The sequence below is a fragment of the Barbus barbus genome, assembly GCF_936440315.1.
Source record: "Barbus barbus genome assembly, chromosome: 30".
Lineage (NCBI taxonomy): Eukaryota > Metazoa > Chordata > Actinopteri > Cypriniformes > Cyprinidae > Barbus > Barbus barbus.
Window position 1 is genome coordinate 22,757,761 of NC_136758.1, and position 20,340 is coordinate 22,778,100.

The 20,340-nt window shown below is 37.4% G+C and overlaps 2 protein-coding genes across 5 annotated transcripts; both read left to right on the top strand.

Annotated features, from left to right (window-relative positions):
• Nucleotides 1-575: 575 nt before the first annotated feature.
• LOC306850384 (suppressor of cytokine signaling 4-like) lies at nt 576-2,715 on the top strand (the record flags this gene model as incomplete). The annotated part of the gene is made up of 2 exons (XM_079385987.1): nt 576-684; nt 1,550-2,715. 2 exons carry the CDS (start codon nt 576-578, stop codon nt 2,713-2,715), a joined length of 1,275 nt encoding a protein of 424 aa, XP_079242113.1.
• Nucleotides 2,716-4,620: 1,905 nt separating this feature from the next.
• On the top strand, nt 4,621-20,316 carry LOC306850361 (WD repeat and HMG-box DNA-binding protein 1-like). Of its 4 annotated transcripts, none has more exons than XM_079385944.1 (26): nt 4,621-4,682; nt 5,781-5,899; nt 6,030-6,141; nt 6,314-6,465; nt 7,162-7,273; nt 7,508-7,558; nt 7,977-8,072; nt 8,275-8,367; nt 8,579-8,685; nt 8,908-9,061; nt 11,152-11,350; nt 11,473-11,645; nt 11,767-11,951; nt 12,594-12,835; nt 13,256-13,393; nt 13,873-14,029; nt 14,140-14,254; nt 14,695-14,826; nt 15,075-15,274; nt 15,624-15,748; nt 16,023-16,079; nt 16,203-16,234; nt 16,351-16,518; nt 18,138-18,280; nt 18,821-18,956; nt 19,745-20,316. In XM_079385944.1, the coding sequence occupies exons 2-26, from the start codon at nt 5,823-5,825 to the stop codon at nt 19,910-19,912; spliced, it is 3,324 nt and encodes a 1,107-aa protein (XP_079242070.1). In that variant the 5' UTR covers nt 4,621-4,682; nt 5,781-5,822; the 3' UTR covers nt 19,913-20,316. The 4 variants fall into 4 exon arrangements, with proteins under 4 accessions (XP_079242070.1, XP_079242068.1, XP_079242071.1 ...); XM_079385942.1 differs by having other exon boundaries at nt 5,784-5,899; nt 15,075-15,292; XM_079385945.1 differs by having other exon boundaries at nt 5,784-5,899.
• The last annotated feature ends 24 nt before the right edge of the window (nt 20,317-20,340 follow it).

Sequence of the window (20,340 nt, forward strand, 5' to 3'; positions counted from 1 at the left end):
GGGTGATACCAGGAATGGACCCTTGACCAGCATCAGAAATAGGTGTAAAATATTGCCTTTGTGCTTGCAAATATTTGCCGGATGTTCCCAAATTAAAGTAGGGCACATATCAATCAATAAATCAATGAAGTAGAGCTCTCAGTGTCTGTTCAGAGATTTCCCATTTCCTTCCTAACAAGGTTGCCCTCGTAAATAGATGTCCGTTATTATTGACTAATTACATTTAGCTCATTGATTCATTGATGGTGAGTCAAAGTTCACGGTAAGAGGTAATACATTTTAAAAGATTTTAATGATGTGGGCTTGTGGCTTATTTAAGGATAGACACATTTTTGCACTTATTTTGCAAGTAAAACAGCCTAATAATACAACAGCTATAATAGATATAGCCTAATACTGATATAGATTATACATCCTATACTCATTTAAAATTCTCAATGTCATTTCTTTAGGACAGCATATTCATCGTTGGATATGATAGGTTAACTGTCCATTGACAAAAGTACCCCTTCCGTCCAGTGAAGGGCAAGTATTCCTCTGAGGAATTGATACTTGAGAGGTTTTAAATAGGAGGGATGTGCTTCCTCCCTTCAGTTCATGCCGAGCTCTCACTGCACGAATTTCAGGCATGGAAAAATTCATCACTCCTCTGTGAAGACATCAGATTTTCCATCCGTTCTGAAGGTAGGATACATTTGGATTTCATAAAAGATATTGAAAAGGTAGAGTTTTTTTGTCTATTATTTGTTATATTGTATCTGTCTGTTACTTGTATATAGTTGTGATATGCAGTTACATACAAAGTATAGATGTATATCCTTAGTATATAGCGTAAAACGTTTAATACAGTTTTACAAACTTTAGTTTTACAAAATTTGCATTTTTTAATTATTAAATGTAAAGTAGTGTTTACTTAAATTTGAAAAACCACTTTAAATGTTAGTTATTTATTATATTAATTTATTTAAAAATTGCACAAACATATATACTGCACACACAAAATATACATTACACAAATAGAAATAATTTTATATAATGTATATCATGTTTTGTTAATTAATGTATAAATAGAAAAATCAAAGAGTCTCACAACATTTGATAATGCATATATTTAGCTAGTTCAATTTTTTTTATTTTAATTTATAAATGTAAAATATTTTTTTTATTAAATCTGAAACAAAAATGACTAAATGTAAATTTAATTAAGTAGATTAAAATAACTAAATTAAGTTAATTATTATTTTACTTAAATAATAATTGCAGTGTGTGTGTGTTGTTTCCTGTAACACTTTCTTCTTTCTCGTTTTTTTCATATAAAATAACGTGTTCCTTTAATTTAAAACATACTGTATGAATCATGTTCATTTCCTGAAAAATCACCATACAAATATTATTAGGTACTGTAGTCAGTTATGAATAGTGTGTGCATAAATATATGCTGTATTCATTCATTTTGTTATATTGTATGCCTTGTACCAATATCATTAATGCTATAGTATTCTTCATATTTTTCTTTCCCAATATTGATTTATTTTTAAATTCTGTGCAGCACTTTTCCAAAAGGGGCCTGCAGCAATGTCAGAGAGGAAGCCCAAAAACTCGGATACACGTCCCAAGAACCTGCGGAGCTGGAGCGCTGATAGTTACATCCGCAGTATTAAAAAACGATCCCGTGGGTCACGCCATGAGACAGCGTCCAGAGGGGAAGGGGGGGAAGGAACGGACGACCAGACTGTACGCTCTGCTTCTTGTCCCCGGAGACGTCGAGAGCGAAAGTGCAGCTGCACAATCCCTGGAGAAACGGATCCAGACTCTCCTTGCAGGAAAGCCCTGTCCCGCCGGTCTCTGAAGCAGAAGTTTCAAGATGCCGTCGGCCAATGTCTCCCTCTTCGCAATCACCACCACCATCACCACCAGTCTGGTTCCTCACGCCCATTCTCCGTCCTTCTTTGGTCCAAACGGAAGATTCATGTGTCCGAGCTCATGGAGGACAAGTGCCCATTCTCTCCAAAATCCGAACTGGCTCAGTGTTGGCATCTGATCAAGAAACATGGCACTCACACTAAACCTTCTTTAAGCATCGAAACCGAACCCAAAGGTCCCTTGTTATCCTCTTCTCCTCCAAAGCTCATTTCATGGGAAGAGATCAGCTCTACTGGGGCTTCTAGTCTGGATGACTGGGATCCATCTTTTGCACATGGAGGCGCTCAGTGCTGCGCCCACACTGACTACATCCTGGTTCCTGATCTGCTTCAGATCAACAACAGCCCTTGTTATTGGGGTGTCCTGGATCGTTTCGAAGCTGAGCAGCTTTTGGAAGGGCAACCAGAGGGGACCTTTCTGCTCCGAGACTCTGCCCAGGATGAATACCTCTTCTCGGTTAGCTTCAGACGCTATAGCCGCTCCCTCCATGCTCGAATAGAGCAAAACGGAAAGCGCTTTAGCTTTGATGGCCGTGACCCTTGTATGTACAGAGATTCCAGTGTCACGGGCCTGTTGAAGCACTACAGTGACCCGGCCACATGCCTATTTTTTGAGCCTCTTCTCTCTCGCCCACTACCAAGGAACTTTCCTTTCTCTCTGCAGCACATGTGCAGAGCGGTCATCTGTAGCCGTACAACATATCAGGGCATCGACACCTTGCCTTTACCCTACAGTTTGAGACACTTCCTTAGGCAATACCACTATAGATGCAATGGAGCGTGTGCTGTTTGAAAACTGTGACAGAAATGAGACAAAACTACATGTTGCTTGATTTGACAGATTGAAAGGCACAATAAACGTATTCAACACAATATGGTGGAGGTAGTTATCATGCAGGACAAAAACTATTTATGTTTCTAATGCAATTTTATGGAAACCAAAGATATGCAGGACATCAGTTGACCTTTCTATACTATTAAGTGTTTTTGACAGATTTTCTATTTGATTTGTCTTTTTCTTGTTTTGGATTTCTCATCTGTTAATATACTTTATTTACTTTTGTATGCATTATACATTTCTGTGCCCTAGATCTTCATGATCTTCAACAGTAATTGAATTGAATTGAATTTAACTGAATTGAATTGAATGGAATTAATGGACCCTTTTCACATTTCCGGCGTTCTCGGAAGCGGAAGTCGTCAAAATCGATTAAACTTAAAGAGTGGTGAACAGGTTTTTCCTATTGTAGTGCTGACTAGATACCACTAGATGGCAAACTTGTAAAACTGACTTGACACTTTCTTACTTTTTTTTTTTTTTGACACTTTCTTACTACTAGATCATCTACCTTGTATTTTAGAACTAAGCAGTGCCTAAACCGTTTCTGTTTGACCTTGTCAGTATATTATTTGATAGATCTGCCCAGTATAACCAAGCAGTATGGAAGCAATTCAACCAAATATTGTAGTTACACATTTTCAATTAAATACAAGCAATGGAGTCAACAAGTTAATCTGAGACTGATTTGTTTTACTGTGCAAACCTCCTCTCAGATTATTTTTTATCACAAGCATCTACTGTGAGACAATCTGGAGTTCATTGAAGTACATAGACAAAACAATGAATTGAATGGCATATATTGAAAAGATTAAAAGCGAGATGTTCTCACTTTTAACAAAATGTAGAATGATCCTCTATATTACAATGATTTAGCTAAAGGTCATTGTCTTTAGTACATTTACTACATGTGCTCACCTTGGAAAACTGATTCTCAATTGACTGAGAAAGGAACCATATTGATCTGCCAAACCCACTGATGTTAAATATTAATGTTGCTGAGATGATCAAATCTTCTTTATGAAATGAAAGTGGACCATCTTTATCTTGAGCTCATACATTTATAGCTTATTGCTTTGTGAAATATTGTTATATATTAGACAAATGTTGCATTCATAATTAGAAAAATACAGAGAACCCCCCCCCCCCCCCCCCTCCCCATTCTCAATGATGTCTTTCTGCATTTTTAGATTTTCATTAAGGCATAATTTATTTTTTCCTTGTTGAACTGTTTTGCTTGTGGGGGGCATTGGCTGTCACAATGTAGGTGATTTCAGATTTTACTATCATTTTGGGGACGTTTGGTCTCTGCAATGCAATCAAATCTGGACACACATTTACAAACATAAGGACATAATCTAAATGATACAGAATGACATGCCCTGATATGGCCATTAATCTTATCATCATAATATTTGGTATTGCATTTCAGTCTACAAGCAGATGCAAGAGCTGCTTTCTGCATTACATATCATCAGATTGTTCAGAAAACAGACAATGAGGATAATTTGTCTCTTGCAGAGGACTAAGCATACAGCCCCAGGCTGCATCACATTATTGATGCGTACGTCTCATTTCAGACAGTTTTGCTGCAGCCAGTTCCATTTATTTGTTGTAAGTTAAGAACGACCATTTTAATTTTACATGCACCTCAAACATTTTAAAATAATGGTCACCATTAAAAATGACTGACTGATTCATTTATAACAATAAATAATTATTATGAATTTATTTTTAATGTAGAATTAATGTATCTGTAACGTCAAGATACGTCAGACGTAGGGTGGGACTAATACTTGACTCAGCCAATGACTTTTGAGAAAAGTTATACGGTCCGTCCCACTTTTAAACGTCACTGTTGTCAGCGCGGGAGATGTGAGTGTGTGGCGCGGAATGTTGAGAATTTCCGACAAACTAAAGCTGTAAGTACTGCTTGATAAATACATGTATACAGCAAATATTAATGCGTTTTTATTAGATTACATTTGATTACTGTCACACATGAAGTCAGTTGTTGAGGATTTTGCTTGTAAAGTAACTTAGCTGATGTAGCGGCACATATGCACCTCTTTGTGCTTAAAAGATCAAATTATTTGTCTAAACTTGGGATAAAATTAGCTTACTTTTAGTGAAGACTCTATGTTTGCATCACAAACCAGACATAATTTCTATTTTTTGTTGAGAACAGTGTCGTTTGTACACCTGATCATAGAGACTTTTTTCCTTTATACATCATTTTGAGAAGTTATCTGTGTTTGTGTAATATTATACAAGTAAATTAAGGTTTTGTAATTATACATATTGTATATTACTACTATTTATGCTATAACCGTGATCATTTTAACTACAGTCGAGCCAAAATTTATTTGGACACATTCAATATTTCAATAAAACACAGTTTTTTCGCTATAATTTAGAAAATGGTAATAAAATATGACAAGAATTCATAGTTAAACTGAGTCTGAACAAATTAATTTTGATAATGTCAGAGATCTTTGATAGAAATGTAACGTTATGTAATATATTACAACCAACCAAAAATTATTAAGCTGTTAAATATAAATACACAATTAACGTTAGATAATAGCAACCATTTACCAAACAATGCGTTATTTTGTTCAGTCTGTGGTGTAAAAAGTTCGCATTAACAGTTATTGGGGGAAAAAAAACACACTGGGCAGGTCAAAGTGTATAAATTTATTTTTATTTAGCTATTCTCACTTACATAAATGAGATAAAGTGTCCTGCACCCACTAGTAAAAAAATATATAAAAAAATTATATCTGGTGTCTGAATAATTTTTAGTTTGACTGTATATGTTATAGTTAACATTAATTATTTGAAAAAAATATTATTTGATATAATTTAACTTGATAGAGTATTGCAGGTACATATTCCTGTATATTAAATAGTTAATTCCAAATATAAAACTGTATTTATTCCAAAATAAAATATTCCAAATATAAAACATTTATAATTATATAAATATTATTTTTTTTTATTTTTACTAATTTTACCAGCAGACTTTTTCTATTGTGTTTCTGATTGTCCTGCTGAGCATCATGCCGTGTGAAAGGAAGTCCATGCGTTACGGTCACTCAGAAGGCCACACTGATGTCTGCTTTGATGATGAGGGAAAGTAAGTAACATCTTTTGAGATCACTCACGTACCTTTGATTTCAGACTTAACAACTGGAAAATAATAAGATGCCTGTAGTTGATGTTAACCATAGTATGTATGGTTTCAAACACCTTATGGTGTGTCCTAGGTGTATTGTGACCTGTGGGAGTGATGGTGATGTCCGCATATGGGAAAGTCTAGATGACGACGATCCCAAGTCCATAAATGTTGGGGAGAAGGTCTATTCTGGTGCATTGAAGGTAAGTTAACATTGGTTTTTGTGTGTGATTTTTACAGTCTATTATAATAGTATAATCACATTATTAATGCTACAGCGAGTTTTTCCCGTTAAACATCTGAAAATGGTCAATTAAATCAGAACCCTGTTAATTTTACTGTTATTTAAATGTCAGTGTTTATTTTTCCCAACAGAATGGAAAGTTAGTTACAGCAGTTTCCAACAACACAGTTCAGATTCACACTTTCCCAGAGGGAGATCCAGATGGCATTCTCACTCGATTCACCACCAACGCAAACCACGTCACCTTCAACAGCAGCGGGTCAAGAGTGGCTGCAGGCTCAAGGTATGACTTACTTTCAGTCCTTATCCTCCTTCATTTGTGTTGTAAAGCGTGTTTAGGTTTCAGGGTGACAATATATCCTCTATTTCTCAGACAGATCCTGGCTGGGATTTCTAAATAGCCTAAATTGTCCAGGGTTTGATTTTGTTTTCCTATTGTTTTTATATTTGGTTGTAATGACTGAAAAGTCACAATCCAACATGCATGGTTTTATATGTATTTTTTGTAGCAGTTATTAGTTACAATCAGTGTCATAAAAATCTCATGGATCCTTTAATATGTGTTATAATTTAAAAGTATTGTTTAATACTCCCATCTCTGTGCTTTTGACCGACGTCAACGTGAAGACGAAGCCACTTCGATTGTTTTACGATTCGCTGTATTTGGCTAAATGGCCGTTTTCTCGATATATGGATTGTTTTAAGCGGATGCATCATGGATGAAGGCAGCGAGCATGTCACAGCATTGATTGAGCAGTTTTATCCTGCTGCTGATGCTTGAATATTGATGCAGGCGGCACTGGCAGCTGAGCTCCTAACAGGTTATTTGATTTTTTTTTTCCTTCCTGTAGAGGTCGGAAATGAGTTTTCATTTATTTCCCCACTTCAGATCAGAAAGATCTGCTGCGCCAATATGAGTCTCCGCTGGGCTGAAAATGGTGGAGAATGAAGGCGCTAATTTTGGCATTCTGTTTTCCAGCGACTTTATTGTGAAGATAGTTGAGGTGGTGGACAGCAGTCAGCAGAAGACCCTACGTGGACATGATGCTCCCGTCCTCAGTGTGGCTCTTGACCCTTCTGATGAGTTCCTTGTGAGTGTCATGGTTCCTTTTAATGGTCAGCTGTTATTTCTGAATGTGGCCGAATGAAGAAATGCACTTGAATTAGTTTCTTATTTATTGCACACATTACCGTTACAATTTACCGTTTATTGCATACATTACTATTTTATTTTATTTATTTTTTGCATGAGTATTTATCTATTAAATATTATGTGTTGGGTCATAATTAGTCATTTTTATTATGCTGATGTCACTTCCCGACAGGCTTCCTCCAGCTGTGATGGATCAGTTTCTGTGTGGTCTATTGAGTCACAGGTATGAGGCCTCGTCAGTTGTTAATAAAAATGGAAAAACGGGGTCCAAAAGTTAGCAAGCACTAGTGAAAACACTTCATTACATCCTTTATTTTTAATTACAAGTTATACTTTAGCATAATTGAAATTATGTAATTAAATCAACTAAATTCAAATGTTTTTTTTAGTTTCAGAATTTAATTTCTTTTTAAATTGTTTTATTTAAATTAATTCCTAGAAATAATTTTTAAAAAGGATAGTCCACAATTTTTTTTTTTTAATTATCTCAGATTTTCTTTTTTCTAAAATTTTAAATAATTAAAAAAAAAAAGATTTAAATCTGGAAACAATCCCAAATTATCACTGTGATCTCAGACTTTTTCAACCCCTTTGTATTTTAGATCTGATGTAAAAATCATGAATCCTGTTGTGTGTTTTAGACTCAAGTAGCTCAATGGAAAATTCTCCAGAAGTCAAGTGACGTGAGCAATGCCAAGTCTCTGTGTAGGCTTGCATGGCAGCCTCGTTTTGGAAAGGTATTGACAATTTCACATTTATATAAGACCCCTTCAGACTTCAAAATTCAATTTACATTTTCAAGTTTTCTCTTTGGTTGCTTCCTATTTAGCTGCTTTATGAGCACATCAATCAGTCTCTGTCATCTATATAACTCACCTCACCAGTTTCTTACAACAGTCATGACATTTAAGATTTTTTATTTGATGTATGTGCATGTAGCTGCTTGCCATACCGGTGGACTTGACCGTTCAACTGTATGACAGAAACACATGGACACATGTCAGCACGCTCTCTGATGACCTCATCACACAGGTCAGTAGAAAACAACAGTGGAACATTTAAGAGCAATGTTATTAGAAAAAGGTCATTTATAGATCCTGGAAACCTTTATTAGCATTACAACTGCGTATTAACCTTTCGCTTACTGTATCAGGTGAGATCATGTGCTGAGTGGTAAAAGTTGTGCAATATATTGCAGTGCATAATGTTATGAGTAATTCTTTCTGATTCTTTCTCTTCCCAGGTTGTTAATGTTGTGGTCTGGTCGCCGTGTGGGAAGTTTCTGGCTGCAGGAACAGTTGGCGGAAACCTGTTGATTTGGGATGTAGAGGCCAAACTGTGTATCGAGAGGTTATAGTCACATTTATCTTAATATTATTGAAGATTTTGGTGTTGACATTTAAATATGCAAATATTGTTTTGTCCTTATTGCTCTATACATGTAATATAGCTGTACACAATATTGTGTGTATTTAAGGATGTTTCTAGAAAGAAGCTCATGCTACTAGTCATTTCAGACTCTATATAGTATGTGCAGTCAGTGATGATGTTGTTGATCTTGTACCATTACAGACAGAAACACGAGAAAGGGTTCACTGTGTGTGGGATAGCGTGGCATCCCTCAGGGGGGCGGATCGCTTACACTGACACCGAGGGCTGCCTCGGGCTCCTGGAAGGCGTGTCGTCCTCGTCGCCATCCTCTTCCTCTACTGTTCAAAGCACCAAGGTCAGTCGTCCCTTCAGGCTCTTGCATTTTTCTTCCTCACCTACGTATCTTTAGGTGACCTTTATGTGCCTGTATCTGCTGCTTGATTAATGTATCTTTAGGTGACCTTTATGTGCCTGTATCTGCTGCTTGATTATTTAAAAAAATACTATCATCATTCTTTGTCTGTAGATTTATTAATATTATTGTTAAATATGAAAACACTAAATACTAGGGCTGGGTGATATGGCAAATTTTTTTTTATTTTTTTCAGAAAGTTTGACCGATTCTCAATTTGTACGGTTTTCTAGTCACCTTGAAAACGTAACTACACCATAGCCTAATTCAAGTAACTTTTTTTAATTAACCCTCTAATTAAAGAAAATTCTATTCCAAGTGCACCACACTTGAAGTTGTCAACATGATGTAAATGTTAAACAAATAACTTGCAGAAAAGATGCATGAACTACAACTACATCTCATACCTAATTGGCAACCCTGCTTGTGGTATTAAACAAAGTCTCAGCTTTTAAGTTTTAACACAAAATTCAACCAGTAAATACCGTTTTGGCGCACTTAATGTGGCGTAATTCATTGTAGCTGGAGCTCTCAGTTAGGGATGTAACGATTAACCGTGAGCCCGGTTGAAAATCAGTTAAAATATGGGACGTTTCTGTTTCATGCAGATATATTTATGTATAGTTTCACAAAACTGAAGTCAGACCATTCTGTTTTTGCTTCAGATTTCGAAATTATACAATCTAATTTAGATTAAAAACTGCTTATGTTGCATGTATGCAGCATCTTTGTTTGGATCGTGGTTAAAATGCAGTGGTTGCCTCTCATTTTAAATGGAAAGAGCACAGGCAAAGCCTTATTTTGTTTATATGAAGAGATTTATTTTATTTGTGTTGGTTATTTATTTCTTTTATTTGGGGTTTTGTTTGTTTTAAAATTTCTATTTAGTTTTGTTATTAACATTTACATTATATTTACATTTTGTTATTTAGCAGATGCTTTTATCCAAAGCGACTAACAAATGAGGACAATAGAAGGCAAGGCAAGTTTATTTATATAGCACATTTCATACACCGTGGCAATTCAAAGTGCTTTACATAAAAGGAAGTAAAATAGTCACAGCAATAAAAATAAGGAATTAAAAAACAAATATTCTCAAGCTTTGTTCAAATTCTTCCGAGTGAAAAAACCTTCCAAAACTGTTGAAACTATTCCACTACTTCACCCCCTACTTACTTTGACCATCAAATCTGACCTATTTGTCAAAACTCTGGGTGTGCCCCTGTCTGTAATGGTAGGAGTTTAGAGTTGGTAGAGCGATTTACGACTGGAACCTCCCTTCTAGCGTCTCACATTCTCTCGGTATAATGCACTTTTGCCCCTACGGCTCTCAGTGCCTTAGAGAATGTATTTTGTCCCCCCCGAACTGTGCTCTCTCGTACACCTTTACACTTACAGGTGAACCTTAATTATGACCAGTTTTCTTCTGCTGGTCTGAGTGAGTCCATCGCTCTCCCCCTCCCGCACTCCCTCCGCTTGCAGACAGTCCCTAACCAGAAACCAAACAAAAAGAGGTCCTACTTTAAACTGATTAACCAACACACTTGTTTTCTTTGCCAACATTCTCTTTACCATCACAGCACTTACTTAACCTTCTGTTTAAACTTTTAAAATGATATAAGAATTGATTTAAAATTAATTTGAAACAGTTAAGAATAGAAAATAATTCTACATAAAATACAGTGCAGTCAGTTCAGACGTAGCACAGTGCTCATTCAATAAATGCACAGCTAAACAGATGAGTTTTGAGTCTGGATTTAAATGCGGCTCATGTTTTAGCACATCTGATCTCTTCTGGAAGCAATCAAAACCAACAAAAGATCAATAATATGCAAGTGATATATTAGTATGTTATTATAGTGTTACATTTAAATTTTACAAAGAAACGTGCAGCATTTTGTCAAAGCAATAATAAAAGGACACATTTTTTATATATATAGCGTTATATAATGTATAATATTACTAGGGCTGCATGATTTGGGGAAAAACTTTAATTGTGTTTTTTTTTTTTTTTTTAATCTGATGATGTTTAGGCCACTGCAGCTAAAGAAAAAAATGACTATGACGACCTGTTTGATGAGGATGATGACCGGATGATAGACGAGGGCATGAGTGACTCGCGATCTCCGGTGAAGAAACCCGTCATGGAGGACGATGACGATGACCTCATGCCTGCCACGGGCAGACCACGGAACAGACGGTCCTTTCTGGATGACGATGACAATTCTCAAGGTATGAGCGTCTCCGTAAAGCAAGCAGTTCAGGCAGTTACTTCAAGTCAAGGATATTATTAGTAGTGTAGTGAGAGTGATTAAATCACTTTAATTAATGGTCAGACGTTTGTGTCTCTCAAGATCCAGGCTCTGTAAAACTGGATGGGGTTCCAGAGGAGGATGGCAGCAGTGCTATTCTTCCTGTTGTAGGTCCTGCAGTGTCCCGTCCCGTATATGAGGGTCCCATGCCCACACAACCCCAAAGGGCTTTCCAGCCAGGATCCACCCCAGTGCACCTCATGCATCGCTTTATGGTGAGAAAATACCCATAGCTGTTGTTGATTCAGTAAACAGTAGCAGTAAATATTTGGAAATCTGAATGTTTTTTGTTTAATTATGAGAAGGTCGTGTAAAATTCCTTATGTTCTTTCTCAGATGTGGAACTCTGTGGGTATCGTCCGTGGCTATAACGATGATCAGGATAACGCCATTGATGTGGAGTTTCACGATACTTCCATCCATCATGCCATGCACCTCACAAACACCCTGGGCCACACCATGGCTGATTTATCCCAGGAGGCCGTGCTTCTTGCCTGTGAGGGAACTGATGAGCTTGCCAGGTACAAGATCTTAGTTTTAATAACTGACTTCATTTCTTTAGTTTGGACATTTTTTGTGAATTTTGTATTCATAGTAATCAGATTACCGCTAGCAGCAGCTGATGTGAACCTTGCTCTGTAGTTTCCTCTTTGTCCTCAACTGCTTGCTCTTGTTTACGAAGCAAATTTGCACTTTGCCTCCATTTTTATTTGCAGAGCTGCTAATCCAGTATTAAATGATCTGTCTGTGAATTAAATGAATAAATTGCAGTAGGAGTCATAGAAGTGGTATTTCAGATCATGAGAATTTTTGGACACTTTGTAAATTCAAATATTAAGAAAGTATGCTACTTTTTTGTTTTGTTTCTTGGAACTGATTTTCTGTGGTAACAACGATAGCAGTGTTGTTACATAATCATACCCTTAAACTTGTTGATTTGTTTTCATGTAAGTTTCCAGTGAGCCAATTCCTTAAACATAATCGCAAAGATATTTACATGTAGAAAGAATATGACAACTGACATATCAGAGATATAAATTAGAGAGCTCTTTAATCGACAATCAGAAAAGGTTCACTTATCTACATCTTTACTTTCCCTTTGTAAATGTCTCTCTTTCGCTATTTTTCTTTCTCTCTCTCTCTCTCTCTCTCTCTCTCAACAGTAAGATCCAGTGTTTGCATTTCTCATGCTGGGACACTCATAAGGACTGGATAGTGGATCTTCCTAAAGGAGAGGATGTTCGTGCGTTGTGTTTGGGTCAGGGCTGGGCGGCAGTGGCCACCAGTGCTCTGATGGTCAGGCTGTTCTCTATTGGTGGAGTGCAGAAGGAGATCTTCAGCCTACCTGGAGCTGTTGTCTGCATGGCAGGACACGGAGAGCAGCTCCTCATCGTGTATCACAGAGGTACTGATGCGTGCCACTCTACTTTCGGTACAAGCACTGATTTCAACGCAATGTGCCCTTGTTCTGAACAACCAGAAGCCTTAAATAAATGTATATTCAGTTTTTCAATTTTTTTTACATGCTAGTGCTTATAATTTGTTTGCAATTTAGACATAAATAACTTTTTAGTTTGGAGCTGGTTCCTTTTAAGAATGAATAAAAATCAATTGTAAAGGAGAAAACTGATCGCAATTTAACTTATTCAAAAACATAGTAATAGCAATAATAATGCCACATCTGCAAACACTTTTGAGCAATGACTCACGGAATTAATAATAAAAAATTTTAACTAGTGAAATGAGCAATCAAAATCAAAAGATTCTTCCCAATGCTTGTGCTTTGTGTTTACAAATTGGTTGAGTTTATTTGTTATGTCGTCAGGTACTGGGTTTGATGGAGATCAGGCACTTGGCGTACAGCTGCTCCATCTCGGGAGCAAGAGAAGACAGGTCATACACGGAGAACCATTGCCTCTGTCACGGAAGTCCTACCTGGCATGGATGGGCTTCACTGCAGAGGGTGAGTCACCGTATTCTCTTTGTGTTGTTTGATAGTTAATGAAATGGAAAAATGAACAAAACAGCCTGCAGAATTTTTTTGTAGTATTATTAACTTCAGTTTCCTGATAGTTATACCATGCGATGCACACTACTGTTAAAAAGTACTGTTTTATTTATTTTTTTAAAGCAGAGATGCATAAATTTATCAGAGGTTCCAGAAAAGCTATTTATAATGTTACAAAATATTTATTTCAAATAAATACTATTTCAGAGAATCCTAAAAAAAGTATTACGATTTCCACAAAAATGTTAAGCAGCACAGCTGTTTTCAGCATTGATAATAATAATAAGAGATGTTTCTTGTTTCTTTTTTTTTAAACATGAATTAAATTTTACTGACCCCAAACTTTTGAACTGTTATTTATGCTTACAAATGGCCTCAAAGCTAAGTAAATGACAGCTGAAGGTTTATAATATATATATATTTTTTTTTTTCAGGAACCCCATGCTGTATTGACTCGGAAGGTGTTGTACGTATGCTGAACCGGACCCTGGGGAACACATGGACTCCTGTCTGTAACACCAGAGACAGCTGCAAGAGCAAATCAGACCATTACTGGGTTGTTGGGGTTCATGAGAATCCACAGCAGCTCAGGTGCGTCTTTCTCCTTGACTTCATTTTCCTTGATTCACAAATATCAAATCAAACCAAATTGAAATTTCCAAGCAGCCGATGAAACTGGGGATCCTCATATTCTCTCTCAGGTGTATCCCATGTAAAGGCTCACGTTTCCCACCCACCCTACCTCGTCCTGCTGTGGCCGTCCTGCCCTTTAACCTGCCTTATTGCCAGACCACTACAGAGAAAGGCCAAATGGAGGTATGTGATAAAATCCTGTAGTCTTATCCATTCGAGAAATTCATTTCAAATATAGTATCTTGTCGGGATGTGCACTGTAGTAATTCATGCCTATTTGAGTACTTATTTTTTTTATATACTTCATTAAGTACTTCAAGTACTCAAATATAACCTATTTGAGAACTTCAAACATTTCTTTTATTTATTTATTTACTATTAATATTATTATTTATGTTATTGGTTTACATAGACATGGTCAGAATTATGTACTTTTTACTTTCACTTGTAAAAAAGTTCTCTTTATTTCCTTGTGCTATTTTTATAATATTTTAATCCATGTAGTATTATTGTTGCTGACCTACATTGAAAGTCAGTTGTGTCCATCCCAATCTTGGCAGTCCATTGCTTTTTTTTGTAACTGTAGCTGAATAAGACATTAACGCTCTGATTATGTTTTGTAGGAGCAGTATTGGCGGTCCATGCTCTTTCATAACCACTATGGCTTTCTGTCATCCAGTGGTTATGAAACTGACAGCGAGGCTCAGTCTCAGGCTGAGAAAGAGCAGCAGGAACTGCTAATGAAGATGTTCGCTGTAAGTCATTCATGTAGCCAGAACAGGAAGTTAAAGCCTGGTGAAATTCAATTGCATATGCCTGGATTGAATTTCACAGTTTCATTTCTGTAAAACGATTCTGGAATGTCATAAATCAAAACTCCGCTTTGATGCATGTGCGTCATTTTCTGGCATAGCTGGCACATTTGATCAGATGATAATTATTTTATTTGAACTGTCATCTCATAATTTTCTATGCTGTTTGTTTTCTGTTTGTGTGGTGGCAGCTGTCTTGTAAACTGGAGCGAGAGTTCCGATGTGTGGAGCTGGCTGAGATGATGACTCACAGCGTTGTGACGCTCGCCATCCGTTACGCGTCTCGTTCCAGACGCATGGCACTGGCACAGAGACTCAGTGAACTCGCCCTGGAAAAGGCCAATCAGTTTCAAGAGGAGGAGCTGGAAGAAGAAGAGCCAGCCTATCAGAGGTTAGCATGGAATTCTGGGTAATATTAATATGTATTATTTTGATTAAAGTTCTTTCAGCTTCTTAAAAGCCATTATTTCTTTCAACTATAGCTTCAGGCCTAGAAAAATCATAAAAACTCTTGAAGTTGTGTTTTAAATGTTATACATTTCAATAGTGAATTATTGTTATTATTTTTGTGGTTATGCTTTGCTTTAAAATACATACACTGCATTGTGAGTGCAGTGTCTTTGAAATGATTTTAAAAGTCCTTTTCAGTAATCATAATAAATTGATTCTGAATCAAAAAAATTAGTTGAAAATGGAGATGTCGACGTAGAGTATCATGTTTTGTTTCTGGTTATTTATAGAGGATCCCGTCAGATGAGCAGCAGACAAGCACAAGTAGAGAATGGCTGTGAGGAGGAGGAGGAGGAAGATTATCCACAAGAGGAGCAAATGGATGCAGAAGAATCAACAGAGACCAGGAAGCAGAGTAAATTTGCTAGTTTTTCCTCCATACTTGTATCTGAAAAGTACAATATGTTCAAATATATAAACCAAATGCTCTTTGCATATCAGTTCTATATTGTTTGATCTTTAAAATAAAGACTTTCTTTATTGACACTCCTATCTGTGCACGTTTTCAGCACGAGTCTCAATTTCTGCAGTAGACATGGTTATAAGATTAGCAAATGCACTGTTTTAATTGAATTAGATTTTTCAATTTTTGATTTGGTTTTTGATATGAACATATTTTGACTATCCAGGTTTGAATCCATTCAAAAAAGGTGGAAAATCACCTGAAAGGCCTTCCCTTAAACCAAGTGAGTAGAATATAAAAATAGTATATAAAGAGAATTTTTCAAATGACTTTTTGAGTGGCACAAATTGGCCGCCATTATATATGAGTGTCTGCTGACAATTAAAATTGTGCTTGTGTGTTACAGTGAGCAGAGAAGGACGTGTGAACCCTTTTAAGGTTCGAATTGCAAAATTTTTAATTACATTAAGCTCCTTTTAAGTTTTGTTATTTAAAAATGTTGGTAAGCCTTTTTACATTTACAGTGTATAAAAAATATATATTTAAATGTGCAGGTGTCTGGTGCAGGAAAACCATCAAGTTCACCAGCTGGTCAGTCCAGAACAACTAATGTTTTGGACAACATGACAATGTCCAGCAGAAAACCCACACCTCTCGGCAGTATATCAAAACAGGGCAAAGCCCCGGTTCTGAAGCCCTTGGCACCCAAACCCAAGTCCAAGGTACAGTGTGTTGCTCAAATAAAAATGTTCTCCAGCCCTGCAGGGTCACACACCCTGTCTTACCCCATAAAACTCACTTCCAGCTCTGTCTGACAGGGATGACCTGTTTAATTTCTTACTTGGCTCTCAACGAAGGCGGACGCATTTTTCTCTCCCTCTCCTCCCCTTACCTTCCCTGCTTTGCTCTCTCGTCTCGTCAATTGTCTAATACTTGAGAGACTGTCTCTGCATTGCTCTCCAAACTGAAAAATCATGGATCTGATCAACTGGTCTCTCAACGAAATTGACACCATCTTCTCGATGAGAAGCTAGGGTTCGGGGGAAGCTGACTGCCCTGCCGGAACGTTCGCAGCTGCTACACGATGGACGCATGGGAAAGGTGGCGGGTCGTGTGTCTGGCGGCTCTTTCCGTGGAGGACATTGAAGATATCTACCTATTCGGAACCATGATAACAGGTCTTCTGCTGATTGGATTAGGCTTTGCCCTGGGTTATCGAAGAATTCAGGAAACGGGAACAGCTGTCAAAAGCCTCACAAGGCTGTCCGTCATGATTGAAGCAGTGGGCAGAGCGGTCAGCACTGAGACTGAGACTATTAACCGCAATATGGATACCATCACGGAGAAGCTCACGGCTTTGCAAAGGAAAATTTATGGATTTGGAGACCAGAATGGACAAAGAGAGTAGCCGTGAAAATTGGAATGCGGCTACGCGCCCCAAGACCAAACAATCGCAATCTTATCTTCTTTCGGCCTACACCAGCAGACAAGGTCGCTGTTGGGAAAAAACAACCCCGGGAAGAGCACTGCAGTGAGACGCTCTTGAGTTCCTCCCCCCTACCACAGACACCTGCTGACTCTGTCTGGGTCCTGATCAAGGCTGTCTCCATGGCAACTTGCTGTGTCGCTATCACTTTCTGCGGACTGAGACAACTTGATTTGAATGCCAGCGTGGCGGCTCTCCAGGCCTACAAATACACGAACTCTACATACATACATACACACACACACACATACGCACATATATAGATATGCATTCACCTCCCCACCCCCGATCCCTCGCCTTCGCCGCTTTGTACCGCCAGTCTGACAAGCGGGTCTGTGACCAGCGCCGAGAATGGTTGCAGGACCGATGGCTGCTTGCCGGAGCTGGATTACCTCCCCTGTTGCAAAGTCGTGTGTCTATGTTGTTTTGATTATGTGCTTTTGTTGCTGGGGTGTTTTTCCTGTTCTCACACTGTACTTCCAAAGGAGCATAGTCTGGGGGTTACCCCCCCCCCCCCCCCCCCCTCCTCATGTTATGTTATGCTGTATTTCTTCCTCAATTACCCTGTCTTCCTGTCCTGTCTACCCCCTTGTCATATTGTATGTATGTTGTGTATGTATGGACAGGTTGATGGCTAATTTCGCTGGTACTTGTGACTAGTGACAATAAAGGGCTACTACTACTACTATAGGATCCTTTCCTCCAGAATGTTTAGTTCTGATGGTAAAACATTTTTTGCAAAAATAAGCAACATTGTTCTTTAGCCAATGTGCTAGATACAAAAAGCCTATCTTGTACATAAGAGTTCTTTAGATGTTTTGAGTCAGTGATAATTTACTAGGCCCTGTATTTCAGACCCAGACCACTCTGCTGAAAATGAGTGCCTCTAAAGGAAACCGTAAGAAACCGGAGGACAGTCAAACGGAAGCAGATAAAGTGAAAACTGTCCCTGCAGTTACACCGGCTCCAGCATCGGTGGAGAATATTGAAAACAGAAAGTAAGAGAAAGAACTATCTTTAATTGTAATGATGATATAAGAACATGAAATACTTTCCTTTTGAAAGTGAAATGATTTGATGTCAGCAGCCATCATACTAATTATATCGAATTTAGGGATGCACCATATATGTATAAATATAAAATACTATAAAATATAGGAACATTTGCAGTCAGGCATGGATAAAGAGTGTTATATAAATAAAATAAATTAGCCATGATATAGTGTTCCAATATTAGCCAGTCACATTGATGCTGATAATATATTTTTTGTGATTGATTGATAGGTGATTAATTTCAGTAATTGTGTAAATTGTGTTTTTATTACATAGTGTGTATATATTTATTTCACTGTACCAGCAAAATAATCCAGTATTTTTAATGAATTATTTTTAAGAACCTGTAATAATGCTGAAAGGTCAATAAAATTTATAGTCAGTCATTATTTTATATAGTCATTGGTAGATGACTGATTGAGAAACTCATTCTTTTTAGTGTTTTGTTTACGATCTTGTCTGTAACTACAATTTACTTCTTTTAGTCCGAAAACCGGCTTTCAGCTGTGGCTTGAGGAGAATAGGAAGAGCATTCTCACTGACAATCCTGACTTTGAGGAAATGGATGTGATCAAGGAAGGCATGGGGCGTTTCCGCACTCTTTCAGCAGAGGAAAGACTGGTAATACATGTCATTCTTATTGGAGCATGTGACATATTTTATCCAAAATTGTTTACGAATTACTCAAGTAAAGTCTTCCGACTATTAATAAATCCAGGAAGGTTACCTAGAAATTTCCCTGTTTCTGTTTTCTTGAACGTGTATTGGTTATGTAACAGATTTCATTCATGCTCTTGGTTTTTTTTTTCCCCTTTAGTTGAATTTCTTCTATTTTGTAATATGCTCCTAAGGCTCTAAACCAATTTATCCATGACAACACTGTTTATTAGCCAAGTATCCTCCTGTTTTCTGATCTCCACTTACCGGTGTATGTGTGCAGGCTTTCCAAACACTCATGCTCTGAACAATCTGTTCGTGACCCCGCACCCACAGGGCCACTCAGTGCAGGGCAGAATGACTCTTCATACACTCCAGCCTGGAGGGGGAATGGTTAGGATGCCTGTTGCTCTGGAAACCCGGGCTGGGGGTGTGTGCAGCGCTCATTGATCTTATGTTAATGACAAGGGGGTGGCATCAGGCGCTGAAAGAGTGCGTTACAATGATGAATGGCGTGCAGTGTGAGAGGGGAACGTGCAGAAAGGGCCCCGGTGCTCATATGTGAAATGACTCATCATGGTTGTCTATAAATGTTCGCTGCTTTTGTTTACTTGAACCGTGAGCAAATGCATCTGGGTTGTGGTGGTGGTCGGTCAATTTTAATTACAATTACAGGCTTATTTGAATGATACCATTTATTGCTTGTGTAATTTTGCATGAATGTACATAAATCAGTCTTATCTTTCATTCAGAGCTGGACAGAGAGAGCAAAGGGTGAGTCTGACCCCAAGAAACGAAAGCGTGAAGATGAAGAAGGACAGGTAAATGAACAGATGGAGTCGGATGAGGGCAGTGCCAAAAAGAAAAAGCCACTGGATACTTCGGCTAAACTCTCTGCATTTGCATTTAACAAAGAATAGTACTTGGGATGAATTAGTTTGCTTATGTAATTTTTACATTTTATTTTTTTATGATTGGGTAAAAAAACTTTTAAAAGTTTTCTTTTTTTCATTGTTTACTGTAATTCTCTCATTGTATCAAATAGACTGGCTGCTCATTCGTGATCCACTCGTGGATCCATTCTCCATCGGTTTTCTCAAGTTTGAGCTCTTTTGAAAGCACTGCGTCTTTTCATTAGCATTTGAAATGAAGCAAAGTCTCTTTGTTAAGCATTTGCAATATGGCAAGATGGTTAATAACAAGGTCTCTTATTCAAATCTAGTGATATTCTAAATGCTTTGGATGGTTTGTACATATTTTTTGTGAAGTTTTGTACTGTATGTAAAACAAATAATCGTAATAAAAGATAAACTATAGAATTTTTAGTCTTGAGTGGTGTTCTTATTTT

What these genes read in the sequence shown, in the direction of transcription:
- LOC306850361 (XM_079385942.1), top strand. Translation starts at nt 5,823, where the DNA reads ATGCCGTGTGAAAGGAAGTCCATGCGTTACGGTCACTCAGAAGGCCAC. An exon ending in AGAGTGGCTGCAGGCTCAAG is followed by an intron (nt 6,466 to 7,161) that starts GTATGACTTACT and finishes TCTGTTTTCCAG; the next exon opens with CGACTTTATTGTGAAGATAG. An exon ending in AACAGAGACCAGGAAGCAGA is followed by an intron (nt 15,749 to 16,022) that starts GTAAATTTGCTA and finishes TTGACTATCCAG; the next exon opens with GTTTGAATCCATTCAAAAAA.